This window comes from Plasmodium inui (assembly GCF_000524495.1).
Source record: "Plasmodium inui San Antonio 1 unplaced genomic scaffold supercont1.86, whole genome shotgun sequence".
In the NCBI taxonomy this organism is placed as follows: Eukaryota; Apicomplexa; class Aconoidasida; order Haemosporida; family Plasmodiidae; genus Plasmodium; species Plasmodium inui.
In genome coordinates this window covers 15,913-26,801 of record NW_008481920.1, presented here as the reverse complement: position 1 = coordinate 26,801, position 10,889 = coordinate 15,913, and the positions used below count along the sequence as shown (strand labels likewise).

At 44.8% G+C, this 10,889-nt stretch overlaps 4 protein-coding genes across 4 annotated transcripts; all 4 read right to left on the bottom strand.

Moving 5' to 3' along the window:
* Positions 1–620: 620 nt before the first annotated feature.
* On the bottom strand, positions 621–2,032 carry C922_05517 (hypothetical protein; the record flags this gene model as incomplete). The annotated part of the gene is made up of 2 exons (XM_008821088.1): positions 621–1,054; positions 1,135–2,032. 2 exons carry the CDS (start codon positions 2,030–2,032, stop codon positions 621–623), a joined length of 1,332 nt encoding a protein of 443 aa, XP_008819310.1.
* A 694-nt stretch (positions 2,033–2,726) lies between these two features.
* On the bottom strand, positions 2,727–3,488 carry C922_05516 (hypothetical protein; the record flags this gene model as incomplete). Its single annotated transcript, XM_008821087.1, has 2 exons — positions 2,727–3,005; positions 3,333–3,488. The coding sequence occupies 2 exons, from the start codon at positions 3,486–3,488 to the stop codon at positions 2,727–2,729; spliced, it is 435 nt and encodes a 144-aa protein (XP_008819309.1).
* Positions 3,489–6,337: 2,849 nt separating this feature from the next.
* On the bottom strand, positions 6,338–6,748 carry C922_05515 (hypothetical protein; the record flags this gene model as incomplete). Its single annotated transcript, XM_008821086.1, has 1 exon — positions 6,338–6,748. One exon carries the CDS (start codon positions 6,746–6,748, stop codon positions 6,338–6,340), a length of 411 nt encoding a protein of 136 aa, XP_008819308.1.
* A 934-nt stretch (positions 6,749–7,682) lies between these two features.
* On the bottom strand, positions 7,683–7,847 carry C922_05514 (hypothetical protein; the record flags this gene model as incomplete). Its single annotated transcript, XM_008821085.1, has 1 exon — positions 7,683–7,847. One exon carries the CDS (start codon positions 7,845–7,847, stop codon positions 7,683–7,685), a length of 165 nt encoding a protein of 54 aa, XP_008819307.1.
* Positions 7,848–10,889: the final 3,042 nt, after the last annotated feature.

The following is a 10,889-nucleotide window of genomic DNA, read 5'->3' as shown; positions in this document are numbered from 1 at the left end:
TAAAACCCTGGACCCTAAGACCTAATCCTAAACTCTGAACCCGAAATCCTAAGCCCTAAACCCTGAACAATAACCCCTAAATCCTAAACCCTGAACACTAAACCCAGAAACCTAAACCCTAAACCCAGGAGCCTAAAACATGAAAACCTGAACCAAAACCCCAGAAACCTAAACCTTAAGCCCTAAACCCTAAACCCAAGACCGTAAACATAAACCCTAAGAGAAGCCCCTGACTCCTGAAACCTCAAACCGAAACCCTGAAGCCTAAAGCCCTAGAGCCTAAAACCTCAAACCTCAACACTACCCGCTAAACCCTAGACCCTAACCCCTGAATCCTAAGACCCTAACCTTAAACCTCAAATCCTGAACCCTATACGTAAAAGATAACCCCTACACCCGAAACTTCAACCTCCTTCCAACGTCCTTATCCCTTCGCCTCCACTCTTAACGTCCCCCAAAGGACTTCATAACTTCATCTCACTCCTGAAAAATCCTCGGTCCCCTTAGAGTCAAAGGCCCAAGAGATCCTCTTCAAGAGTCGCTTCATTCCTTCCCCTCCTGAGGATCCCCCTAATAACATATCCGCCCCACTAAACCCCTGAGGGTACCCTTTTGCCTACCTATTGATTATCGGGTCCCCGAATTTTTGCATATCCAATCATGGGGTCAGATTTCACCCCCCTGGGGTTTCCTCTTCTGCTCCGCTTCCTCATCACTCGATACGAGCCAATCATCGCACTCACCCCTAATACCACCGCAGTAACACCTCCTATTATCTTTTCTAACCCCCCCCCGTCCTGGGCCGCTAGTTGCGCCTTTACGAGATTTTCCACCCTTTGCAATTCATACAGATGCTTCTCGGCTTGGTTCTCATGCTGTTGTTTATCCTTAATAGCAGGGGTATTCGAATGATATGTATCATTAGTTCTCGTCATGATTGTCATAATGGAATTAACATTAACACTAAAACATGAAACTCTCCTCCCTCCAGATACTGTTGTTTCTCCTCTCAGGCTTAGACTCTCACTCGTCGTGTTCTCAAGAAATACCAGCCCTCGGGGTTCATGCTAGGGCGGTTTTGTCTTTAACGCCCTTGAAAATTCATGTCTCTTGCTCGTCCAGGTCCCTCATAACCCCCGACTTTCGCTTCTTTTGATCGTTGTTGCTGTGTCCTTACCTTGTTGAAGTTTTCTACCTGTTCCGTGCCTAGTTTGTCCTCTCCTACTTCTCCCAGATTCTCACAGTCGTTGTTATTCACTGTCCTTAAACAGCTGACTTCCCACTTATTCTTATCTCCTTGCTTCCTATCGCATTGAAGCTCCGTAACATAACTTCTCGCGGTTTTAAAGAAGGGTTCCCAGAGACTACTCCGACTTTTGCCGTGTTGAAATACTGGTAAGCCTGCTTCTCTCATGTCTTCTTGTTCTCTATTGTAGAACCATTCTTTCATCACCTCGTCAGCGACATCTTCTCCTCCCCACTCTTTCAGATAGTTATATATAGCCTGACATGCATCCTCACTCTTTATTTGCCAGCCCTCTTCTGATGTCTCTATGTTCTGATACAAATTCAAGATTATACTCAGCATATCCATACAGGTTGCTAAGGTTGCTTGATACTTCTGTCCTCTCCATAATTCGTTGGAACGAGTTAACGCAGACCATTGATTATTTTCTTCTGTTGGTTTACATTCCGATCTCGGAAGGCCATTAAATAAAAATCCCACTCCCTCGACTTTGCATGAGGACTTGTCCGGGGACCAATGATCCTGTTCCGTTTCTACTAAATTATTTATCCATAACTCTAGGCTCTGGCACATTAATATACTTCTCAACCTAAGCCCACTTAACCTCGTCAAGCCAAGTTCCAAGGGATTGTGCCACCTATCCTCCTCAATCTTCCCTGAATGGGTCGCTGACTTGCCGGTCAACTCGCTCAATCTGATGTTCACCTTCCCTGCCTCAGTCTTCGGTTCCTTCCCTGCCTTGCGCCACAGCACTTCCTCTATCCACTTGCTGAATCTTATCGGCATCTTTTGGTCAGACTCCTTAAGCTTAGAAACACTCCCTCTGCTTACTTAAAACCCTCTTGCCCGGCATAAGGAATAATCTCCTCGGATGGAGGCCTGTAGCCATGACTCGACTCCTCTGAATGCTTCGTGTACTGGCGCTTGTCCCCCCCGTCTCTCTGTACTCTTTCGGTTCGGATCGTTGAGTTGTTATATCTGTTCCTGTGGAGGCACGGAGGCTGTTTGGTGTTTTTGCAGGTTTCCTTCCCTTCTCTACTCTATATCACTCTCTGGAGAGTCCAACTCCTGACCCCTTCTTGGGTGCTTCAAGACTCCTGGGAAATTGAAGGTCCCCCCTTCTCCTTGATCATATCCCCGGCGCGGTCGCTCCTCTGCTTCATATCTCTTCCCTCCCTCCCCCTTCTTATTAGACCTCCTCGCTCCACTCCTCCCGGCCCCTCTTCCCCTTTGGGTTTCCTCGTCTTTAATCGTCCCTTTCTTGAAACCCCTTCTCCCTTCCTCCTGACGTCGAACCTGAACCCCCCCCCTTCAGAAAGTACTTCTCCATCTTCCCCTCTCGTGGGCTGGGTCTCCCCCTATGTTTCCTCCCTGTGCCCCCTCGTTCATCCTCTCTTCCCGTTGTCACCTCCCTCAAAGGCTTCTCCTTTCCTGAATCTATACTTGCTCCTATCTTCGGTGTGCCCCCTTCCGACTTCGCCTAATCCTGACTTTGGGTGGTTGCTTCCCTGCTTGACTGTGATTTCCCTATCCTCTTGTTATTCCTGTTGTACTCCATGGTTCCCTTTCCCGTTCCCTGGGGGGTCTCATCCCTACCTGAAGGACTCCTCTGTGGTCCCCGCTCCTCCTCTCCCCCAGTCGTCTCAGACTCTTCATCCCCCCCCTCGCGTGCCGCTCCCTTACTCAAAAGTTCTAACACCTGGTCTGTCTTAGTCAAACCCCTTCTCTCCCCCTCAGCTTGGGCGTGGCCCCCATCTCTCTCCCAAGGAAAACTTGATCCTGCGGTTTCCTCACTCTTTCTCTCATCTTCTTTTTCGCCTTCCTCAATCTATCCTCCTGATCTCTCCCTTCTATAGACGCCACATCACTCCGTTAGTTTCCTCCCTCTGTCATTCTTCTAATTCTTTGGTTGTGGGCTGTTGTGATTCCACTTGACATTTTCCTAACCCCCCCCTTGTGCTCTTCGGTTGTTTCCTCTTCCTCTACTCGTATTCTTTGACAATCCTACACCTTCCCTTTAGCTCTGATGTTCTCCTCCTGCCTTCCTCCCTCTCTGCGATTCTTATCAAGACCTGGTGATACCTACCCTTGCATACCTCCCTTTGATTTTGTAGTCTTGCCCTTGGGTTCCATACGTTGTCCTATTACTTCTTTCTCTTTCTGTGCACCTCTTTCTTCCCTTCCTTCCCTTCCTTATAACTAACGTCACGACGGCCCTCGGCCTGGCTTTCTTTCCCCTCATCTACTGTCTGCCCCTACCCCGCCCCCTCACCCGGACTTCCGGTCCCCCCTAGATACGTCCTTCTGATCGTGGGTCCGTCGGACATAATCCCCCCACGCTAAGATCTGGGGGGGTCCCTGTGGTTTTGTTCCTTACCTGCCCCTTGCTCCGTCCTCTGACTTGTGCCCCCTTACTTGCCCTCCTTCCTTAGACTCCTTTCAGAGGAACCTGTTCCTCCTCCTTGGTACATCCACCTTCCTGAATTCTGACTCTGGGCTCCTTCCCATCCTCCTGCTCAGTTGTTCATGCTTTCGCTGTCCTTTTTTTAAATCATCTGGGCCTCTTCTCCTCCTAATTACGGTTTGGCCCCTACGCACTCACTCTTATCCCTACCACGTGGTTCCACTTCTCCTTTATACCATCATGTACTCTACCCTGCTCTTTGTTTGCCTGTTTTCACCTAATTTCTCATTGCTTGGGTCCTTCATCATCCCCCCCGGTGCTTGCACTCTGTATTCCCGTAGGTTCGTCCGGGGGGTGGTCCTGATTTGCCCTGGCAGTTAGACACCCTGATACTCCCATTTCGGCTAAGCTTAACCTTCAGACCATGCTTTTTTTCGTGTAGATGCTCTTCTTAACTCATACTTCCCCTCGTACTCTTTCCGGGTCGTAGAGTCGGTCCGGCCGTTTCGATGATCCCCTTAATCTGTTTCTCCGAGGCTTCCTTCCACGAGTCATACCATTCTCTGTTGCTATTTATCCCGACTGGCCCCTTGGCCTTCTTGACGGCGTCACCTAACCTGATTCTAACCTACTCTATCCAGAACGTCAAAACCCTCAGGTGATCTTCTCCTGTTCCTCGGTACCCCCCCTCCTCTTCGTACCCGAATCAGCCTCCTTCTTTTGAGGCGTTTACCCCATGCTTCTTGGCCGGTATTCTTCCTTTATTCCTGAACCTCTCCCCTCTCTCTCAGTTGCTCTGATCCCCTCCTTGACACAGGGGTCCCCCTCCCTCTCTTGCACATGTTCCTAGGAATGTTGTTGCCCCTTATCCCATTCTTCCTGTGGCTCGGTCCTTCATTTTCCTTAGGACATTTTTGCCCTCCTTAGGCTTCGTGACTTTTCGTTACTCTCCTTCCTTTTCCGGCCCCTTGATAGATCTGTCTCTTCATTCTCCAGCCGCCTACGCTCATTTTCACCCCGAGACCATGTCTTCCTTGGGGCTTTCACTCTTGTGCCTGATGTATTTTTGGTTTCTCTTCCCATCTAAGGTACCCGCTCCCTATATTCTCCTTCTGTCTGACACTGCGAGGTTCTTCTCTTGTTTCTTTCTCTTACTAAGACTTCACGCTCTGGACTAGATGTTCTCTACTAGGTGGTCCTCTTCCTTCCCCGCTTCTTGCGTTTGTTTTCTTTTTGACCTCCAGTTGATCGTCTTCCAGGGGACGTCCTCAGACGTGTCCCCCCCATATTACTCCTCCCTCGCTCTAGTTAATCGCAAAGAGATACCCGTTTGGGTTCCCTCCCTAAATCTCCCTTTCTGGTATTCTTTTTCTTCTTCCTTCACGGTTGGCTTTGTCCTTTTCGTCACTTTTCCTAATTGACTTGTCCCTCTCTTAACTCGTACTTCAACTCCTATACTCTGCCTTCCTTCTCTTGTTGTTCCTGAAATTTCTTCGGCTTGTCTTGTAGAGTTCCTTGACGTCCCTCTCCTAACCTCTCTGGGCCCTGAGAGTCGTCTGCCGACGTCACTTTTTTTCCCTTACATCACGCTCCCCCTATCCTGTCTGGCTGGATCCTCTTATACTGCTCCTAAATTGCCGGTGTACTTCGTATATGTCCCTCTCTCTTACGGGCTCCTGAAGAGTTATCTCCTAATCTGACACTAATCAGATTTCTAGCTTAACCTGAAATTCATCTATTCGATCTCTCGTCGCTCTAAGTGCTGTGAGCAGTGGTCTCCCCCTATATAAGTCACATCATCTTGCATCTTGGGCGTCTGCCCCTGTCACATCGGTTTGTAGCCTCCGGGGCTTCTTTTGTAGCTGTTCATACGCTTCCCCCCTCTCTCTTAGTCTCCCTTCCAAGCTCCATGTCCGAGAAATCTCCAATTCTTACTCTTTCTCCTAAGGGTTCCCCTAGTGATTTTCTGTACGGCCTAATTCAGCTTCCCTCGTGCGCACGGCTACGTCCTCACGTGATCTGGACGGCCCTCTGTCTCTAGCCCCTTCCGAGACGCTGCTTCGGTCCGAGGCTTCAGGTCAATTCCATCTTAATCTCTTCGAGGGTTCTGCTGAGTTTATCTGTTTTTTGCCTTAGGACGGAAATTACCCCCTCAGTTGATTTCTCCTCTTCACTTTGAAGTACTCCTTGGACGTCTCTCCTGGAGTCCCCCTTTATTTCTCCCTAGGGGGCTTCCTCCGGGATCTGGCTTAATTTTTATACTCCTTTCTTTAACCCCACTTAGTGATACCACCTACTCTTTGTCTTAGGTCAGCTTCTTGTCCGCCGTCCGTGATAATAGGTACCTTGTCTGGTTAGGACGGCCAAGGTGCTCCTCTACTCAATGGTGAGCTTCTGTCGGGAAGGGGGTACCGGCCTCTCGTTTCTTCAGTTTCCTTGGAAGCAGAGAATCCTTCCTTCCTAAATCAGTCGTCCTGATATTCCCCTTATTTCCTACGTCTTCCTATATGGCCCCTGGCCCCTTTTAGATGCCCGTGATCCATGCTGTGATTCGTTCTACCCCTTTATTTAATACTTCGTTGATATTTTTCCCCCTTTTCGATTTTGACTTCAATCTCCTTCCTCAGGTGAGCTCCTAACCCTCCTCCAAATTCGGCTTGTCGGCTATCCTTCGTCGATCATGATTATTACACGCCTGTTGATACTCTCTGAATTATCGTCTGATATGGGATTCTTCTCTCACTGGGGGTGTTTTGGGGAATTTTCCGGGAATCACGATTCTCTTCTATTTTGTCTATCTCTCCTCCTTTTGACAATTTTAACGAGTCACCGCTTCTCACTTCCCCCTGAAGATCTCTTCGCGTGTGCTGTTCCTCCTCCTTATCGTTTAGTCTTCCCTTAACTTTCCTTCTCTGGGCTTCCCTCCTGTGACTTGTCCATGACACAAAGAACCCCTCTCCTTTATCTTTTCGTTCTTTGACTTTTTTTCTGCCTAACTCCTTAACCTCTATTAGATTTAGCCTCCTTACTTCTCTTCCTGGAGCTGCCTCCTGTGTTTCAGTCATTTTGATTAACCGCCTGTTGTTCCTCGCCTTCATTTTACCTTTGCCTCTTTCCCAGAGTTCGCTCCTCCTTACCCGGTTGTCCTATTACCATTCTCCTCCTTTTTCTCTTTCCTGATTTAATCACTTAATCCTGATTGGCCTTCTGCTTGTTCTGTTATATATCCATTGAGTCATCTTTCTTCGTAATTGCCCGGCTTGGCTTCTTAGCTCCCTCTGCTATTAATTTTGGAAACGATATTACTAGACGATTCCTCCTATGAAGGTGTGGGCTCCGACTCATTTTGCAGGGTCCTCATCGAACTTCCTGCTAATCTTCCCGCTTATTCTTCCCTCCTTCAGTTATCCGATACTCCTCAGTCTTTCCGAAATATTCGAACCTGCTGGTCGCTAGGAAATTAGTAGGAGCACTCCCCCAATTTGACTTCGTTTCCTGTGTTGTTGGATTCTAGCCTCTGTTCTGGTTCAGGTCCTAACCTCCTCATCACCTGTTTGTATTTTCCTGCCCTGCCCTTGGTCAGATGTCGACTCTCTCATTTGGTGTCTGATGGGTTTTGTTCTGAGCTGGATTTTCCTCCTTAGATTACGAGTTCTTTGTCTGTTCCAAGGTGTCCCGTCTCAGTCGTTTTTCTTGTGTTATTCCATAATCCTCCCTCTTAACTCCTCTCCTCCTGCCAAGCTTCCTGATTTGGTTGGTCTCTAAACGTAGAATTTGCCCTTGACGTGTTCATCCTTTATTTCGGTCACCGTCGATATCTAATGATTTGCCGCTTTCCACGTGGCCCTCCTTCATTATCTTGTGAAGTTGGTCTACTCTAAAATTTGTTCTATTATTCCTAGGCTCAGAAACTCTTTCTTCGTTGGACGTTTCATTAAATCTTCTTCACCCTTCTGACTCCCCTTTCTTAATTTTATCCTGCAGTCTCGTCGGTTTGGGTTGTCCGTTTACCTTAGGATTGTATTCTGAGGCTTAGTAATCTTCCGCATCGATGGCTTTATATGGCTTAATCGACTCTTTCATACTCCTAATCTTATAGTTGCCTTCCCTGGTGGTCCTCCTGGATTGCTCCTTTTCTTCTATCGTGTTGTCTTGGCTGGAAGATACCTTAGTTATGATCAATAATTCTGTAATCATTATACTACTTTTGCAGGGTAACGGTTTCTTCTTTCTCTTATTTACCTCTTACGAGGGTCTGATATGCTTGCCTATGTTATCCCTTCCGACTTCGTATGGAACTAACAGATCCGTCTCATCCTACAATATTTTTCATCCACTTATTTAAACACTTATCTTCTGCTTTGTAGTCCTCTAAACGTAGATTCCGGTGATGTTGCGAAATATAAGTGATTTCTTCTGTTCGTTAAGGACTTCTACAAAAACTCACGAATCCCGGGCTCAATTTTCCTTAATTAATCAGGCTGAATATGACATAATCTCTTCAGATAATTATTTCACTGATTATTAAGCGACGGGTTTAGTTCCTCTATACTGTATATTTGCACACTCTATTACACTTAAACCTCATATAAGAATTCCCTCATGGCCAAATCGAGGACCTACTTTTCTACTTTTGTTTGGATTTCATAAGAATTTCTTAACTTCACTCCTGGTGAATGTTTAGCTAAAAGACATGTCCCCATCTTATTAGATGAAATTATTCATCTTATGGATTTAGATTTGTTTACTCAGAAAAGGGGTTAGGACCACCATCTAACACTCTACATCCCTTCTTGGGGGAGAAGGAGACTCTCTTTATATCATCATTTATAGTCTTAGATACAGACAAAAATGAAGTTCCTTTACGACTTAGTATACTTGAGGAACTCAGCCCAAACTCAATATATTATTTGTTGTTCCTTTGCTTCCCATATGATAGAAAACAGGAAACTCTGGATTCCCTATACTTTTCTTGGCATAGGGAAATATTCGGTCCTCAACCTTTTCCTTATCCGGCATTTTTAAGGTGTCTTTTGATTCCACTGAGGGGTTATCTTTGGCAATGTCGATTTTCTGTCTCTTCCTCTTCCTTATCTTGGCGTCTTGTTCTGCTGCTTCGGTATCTATTAATTATGTACCTTTCCTCTTTATGTTCCTTCACCCGGATTGTTATTTCGAGATGCTTCTTCTCTTTTGGTATATTTATAGGGTGTTACATATAGGGGACTGGTTCCTTGGAATCTGATAATTTCTTCAAATATTTCAGTTGTATCGGTATATACATTTTATTATAGTTATCTGCCGCTATATGGTTTTGTCCTTCCCCTTGTTAGATTAAGGAGATTTTAATATCCTATTTCTATTCTTATTCTTAGGCCTCTTTTATTTTGTCGTCTGCCTTCATGTTATTATTATTCCTAACTTTGCACGATAAACAGCCAGTCCTATATAGTCCTATTCGTCTGATTATTGCTTATCGTTCTGTAGAGTATAAGAAATTTAATTTTTGACTCTAAATAATTGGTATATTCTAATAGTAGCGCCTCGGGGTTTGAGTTGATGTGAGAGGATAATATTACAGATTAAGGCGGAGTCGGAATTTTTCCGTAATCATTGTTTTTTATCAGATTCCGGATATTTACTGAATCTATATTACAATAATACTGCGAAGAAATATCCAAAGTTCACGATGTAGTACTGTACTTACAAGGCTACTTTCCCTAGAAGGATTGCTTCCTATTTATAAACAGCCCTGGGATCTTGAAACCCTTTCTAGTGATAGTCTCCCTCAGTTCCTTATACATCATGAATAGCCTTAGGATTGCTATATGCGTATTCTTGGAATGGAATTATTTTACAAGCCAGTGTATTGGTGAAATGGTATGATCTTTACAACTGCCGTCCTTCCCATGGAATTCGACTCTCCAAACTTCTGTATTATCTTAGACAATTTTCCTCCTCACACAGCACTTTACTACATAGAATATTATCCTTGACAGAGGCTTATCCTCAAAACAGCTGTTGTAAGGCCCATTCTTACAGTTAATACAAATATACTGCATGTATCTCGGATTTCCTAGATATGTGTAACGCTTAGTGATTGGAACCACTTCAAGAATATTCCTGCATCCACTCTGTTATCTTTTACTAAATATCTCTTTTTAAATTATAGTGCTTCTTGCTTTAAATCCTTACGACTCCACTATAGGGATTCTTGTGATTCTCCTACGGTTTATGCAGTGATACTTTAGAGAAATGTCCCCTTCTCACATACTTAATAATGGTCGTGAAAAATGTACTCTTTATATATTAGTCTTCCAAGGAAGTATATATCCTCCGCCTTATTCTATTCTTCAAATAATAGCACCCGTTGGCCTAACTTTTTCCTTATAAACGTATTCCAGTCATAGAACGGGCAAGATTATATTCCTGATATCATGGTTCCCCATCGAGATGGGTTATCTTCAGCCAATAATAGTCTCCAAATAAAGAAACTGTAAAATATGAACCTTGTGCAGAATAATATTCAGGAGACATCTATACAGTAAACAAAATAATACTGGAGGTATAGACGCATGGTTCATATAATTGGGCTGTATGCTAATCGTACATTCCACAGGCCCTTATTCCTGGGGGGAGTGATATTTTTTAAATAATACTACACATAAATCATTATTCCTCAATTAGTCACGTTCTCCAATCAGTCGTATCTAAAACGCTATGTTATGAGGCATCCACATAAAAACATTCCTGCGACACTGTACATTACAGAAAACATTTCCGCTAGAATCCTTGCATTATCCATATGCAAGTATTTCTGCCTCTATTGTATTACTCCGGCAATAATACATTCCACACAGCTATAGCGCTTGCACCTGCGCGTAATTCATGGTTTGCTCTCTTCTTTAGAACGTAGCCCTCAATTCTTCACATAATACTCTTTCATAGAGAGCTATACTCATCAATGACTGTTGTCGCCCAAAGAATAGGAACCGAAATTTGGAATACATAGCCCGCAATTCACACACTTTTGCATTTCAGATGGGCATATTGTAGGAGAATCTCTATCTTTCAAATGACGGTTCTTGAGAATATCCGTATCCCTCATACAATACTGCATTTTGAATATCATTACACTCCACACAATGCCACTTCTCATTTTCCCTTCTCTCTACATATCATATAAGTGCAGAGACAATAATTTCTTTCAAATGAATGTGCTACAAGCTCTGTGTTAGT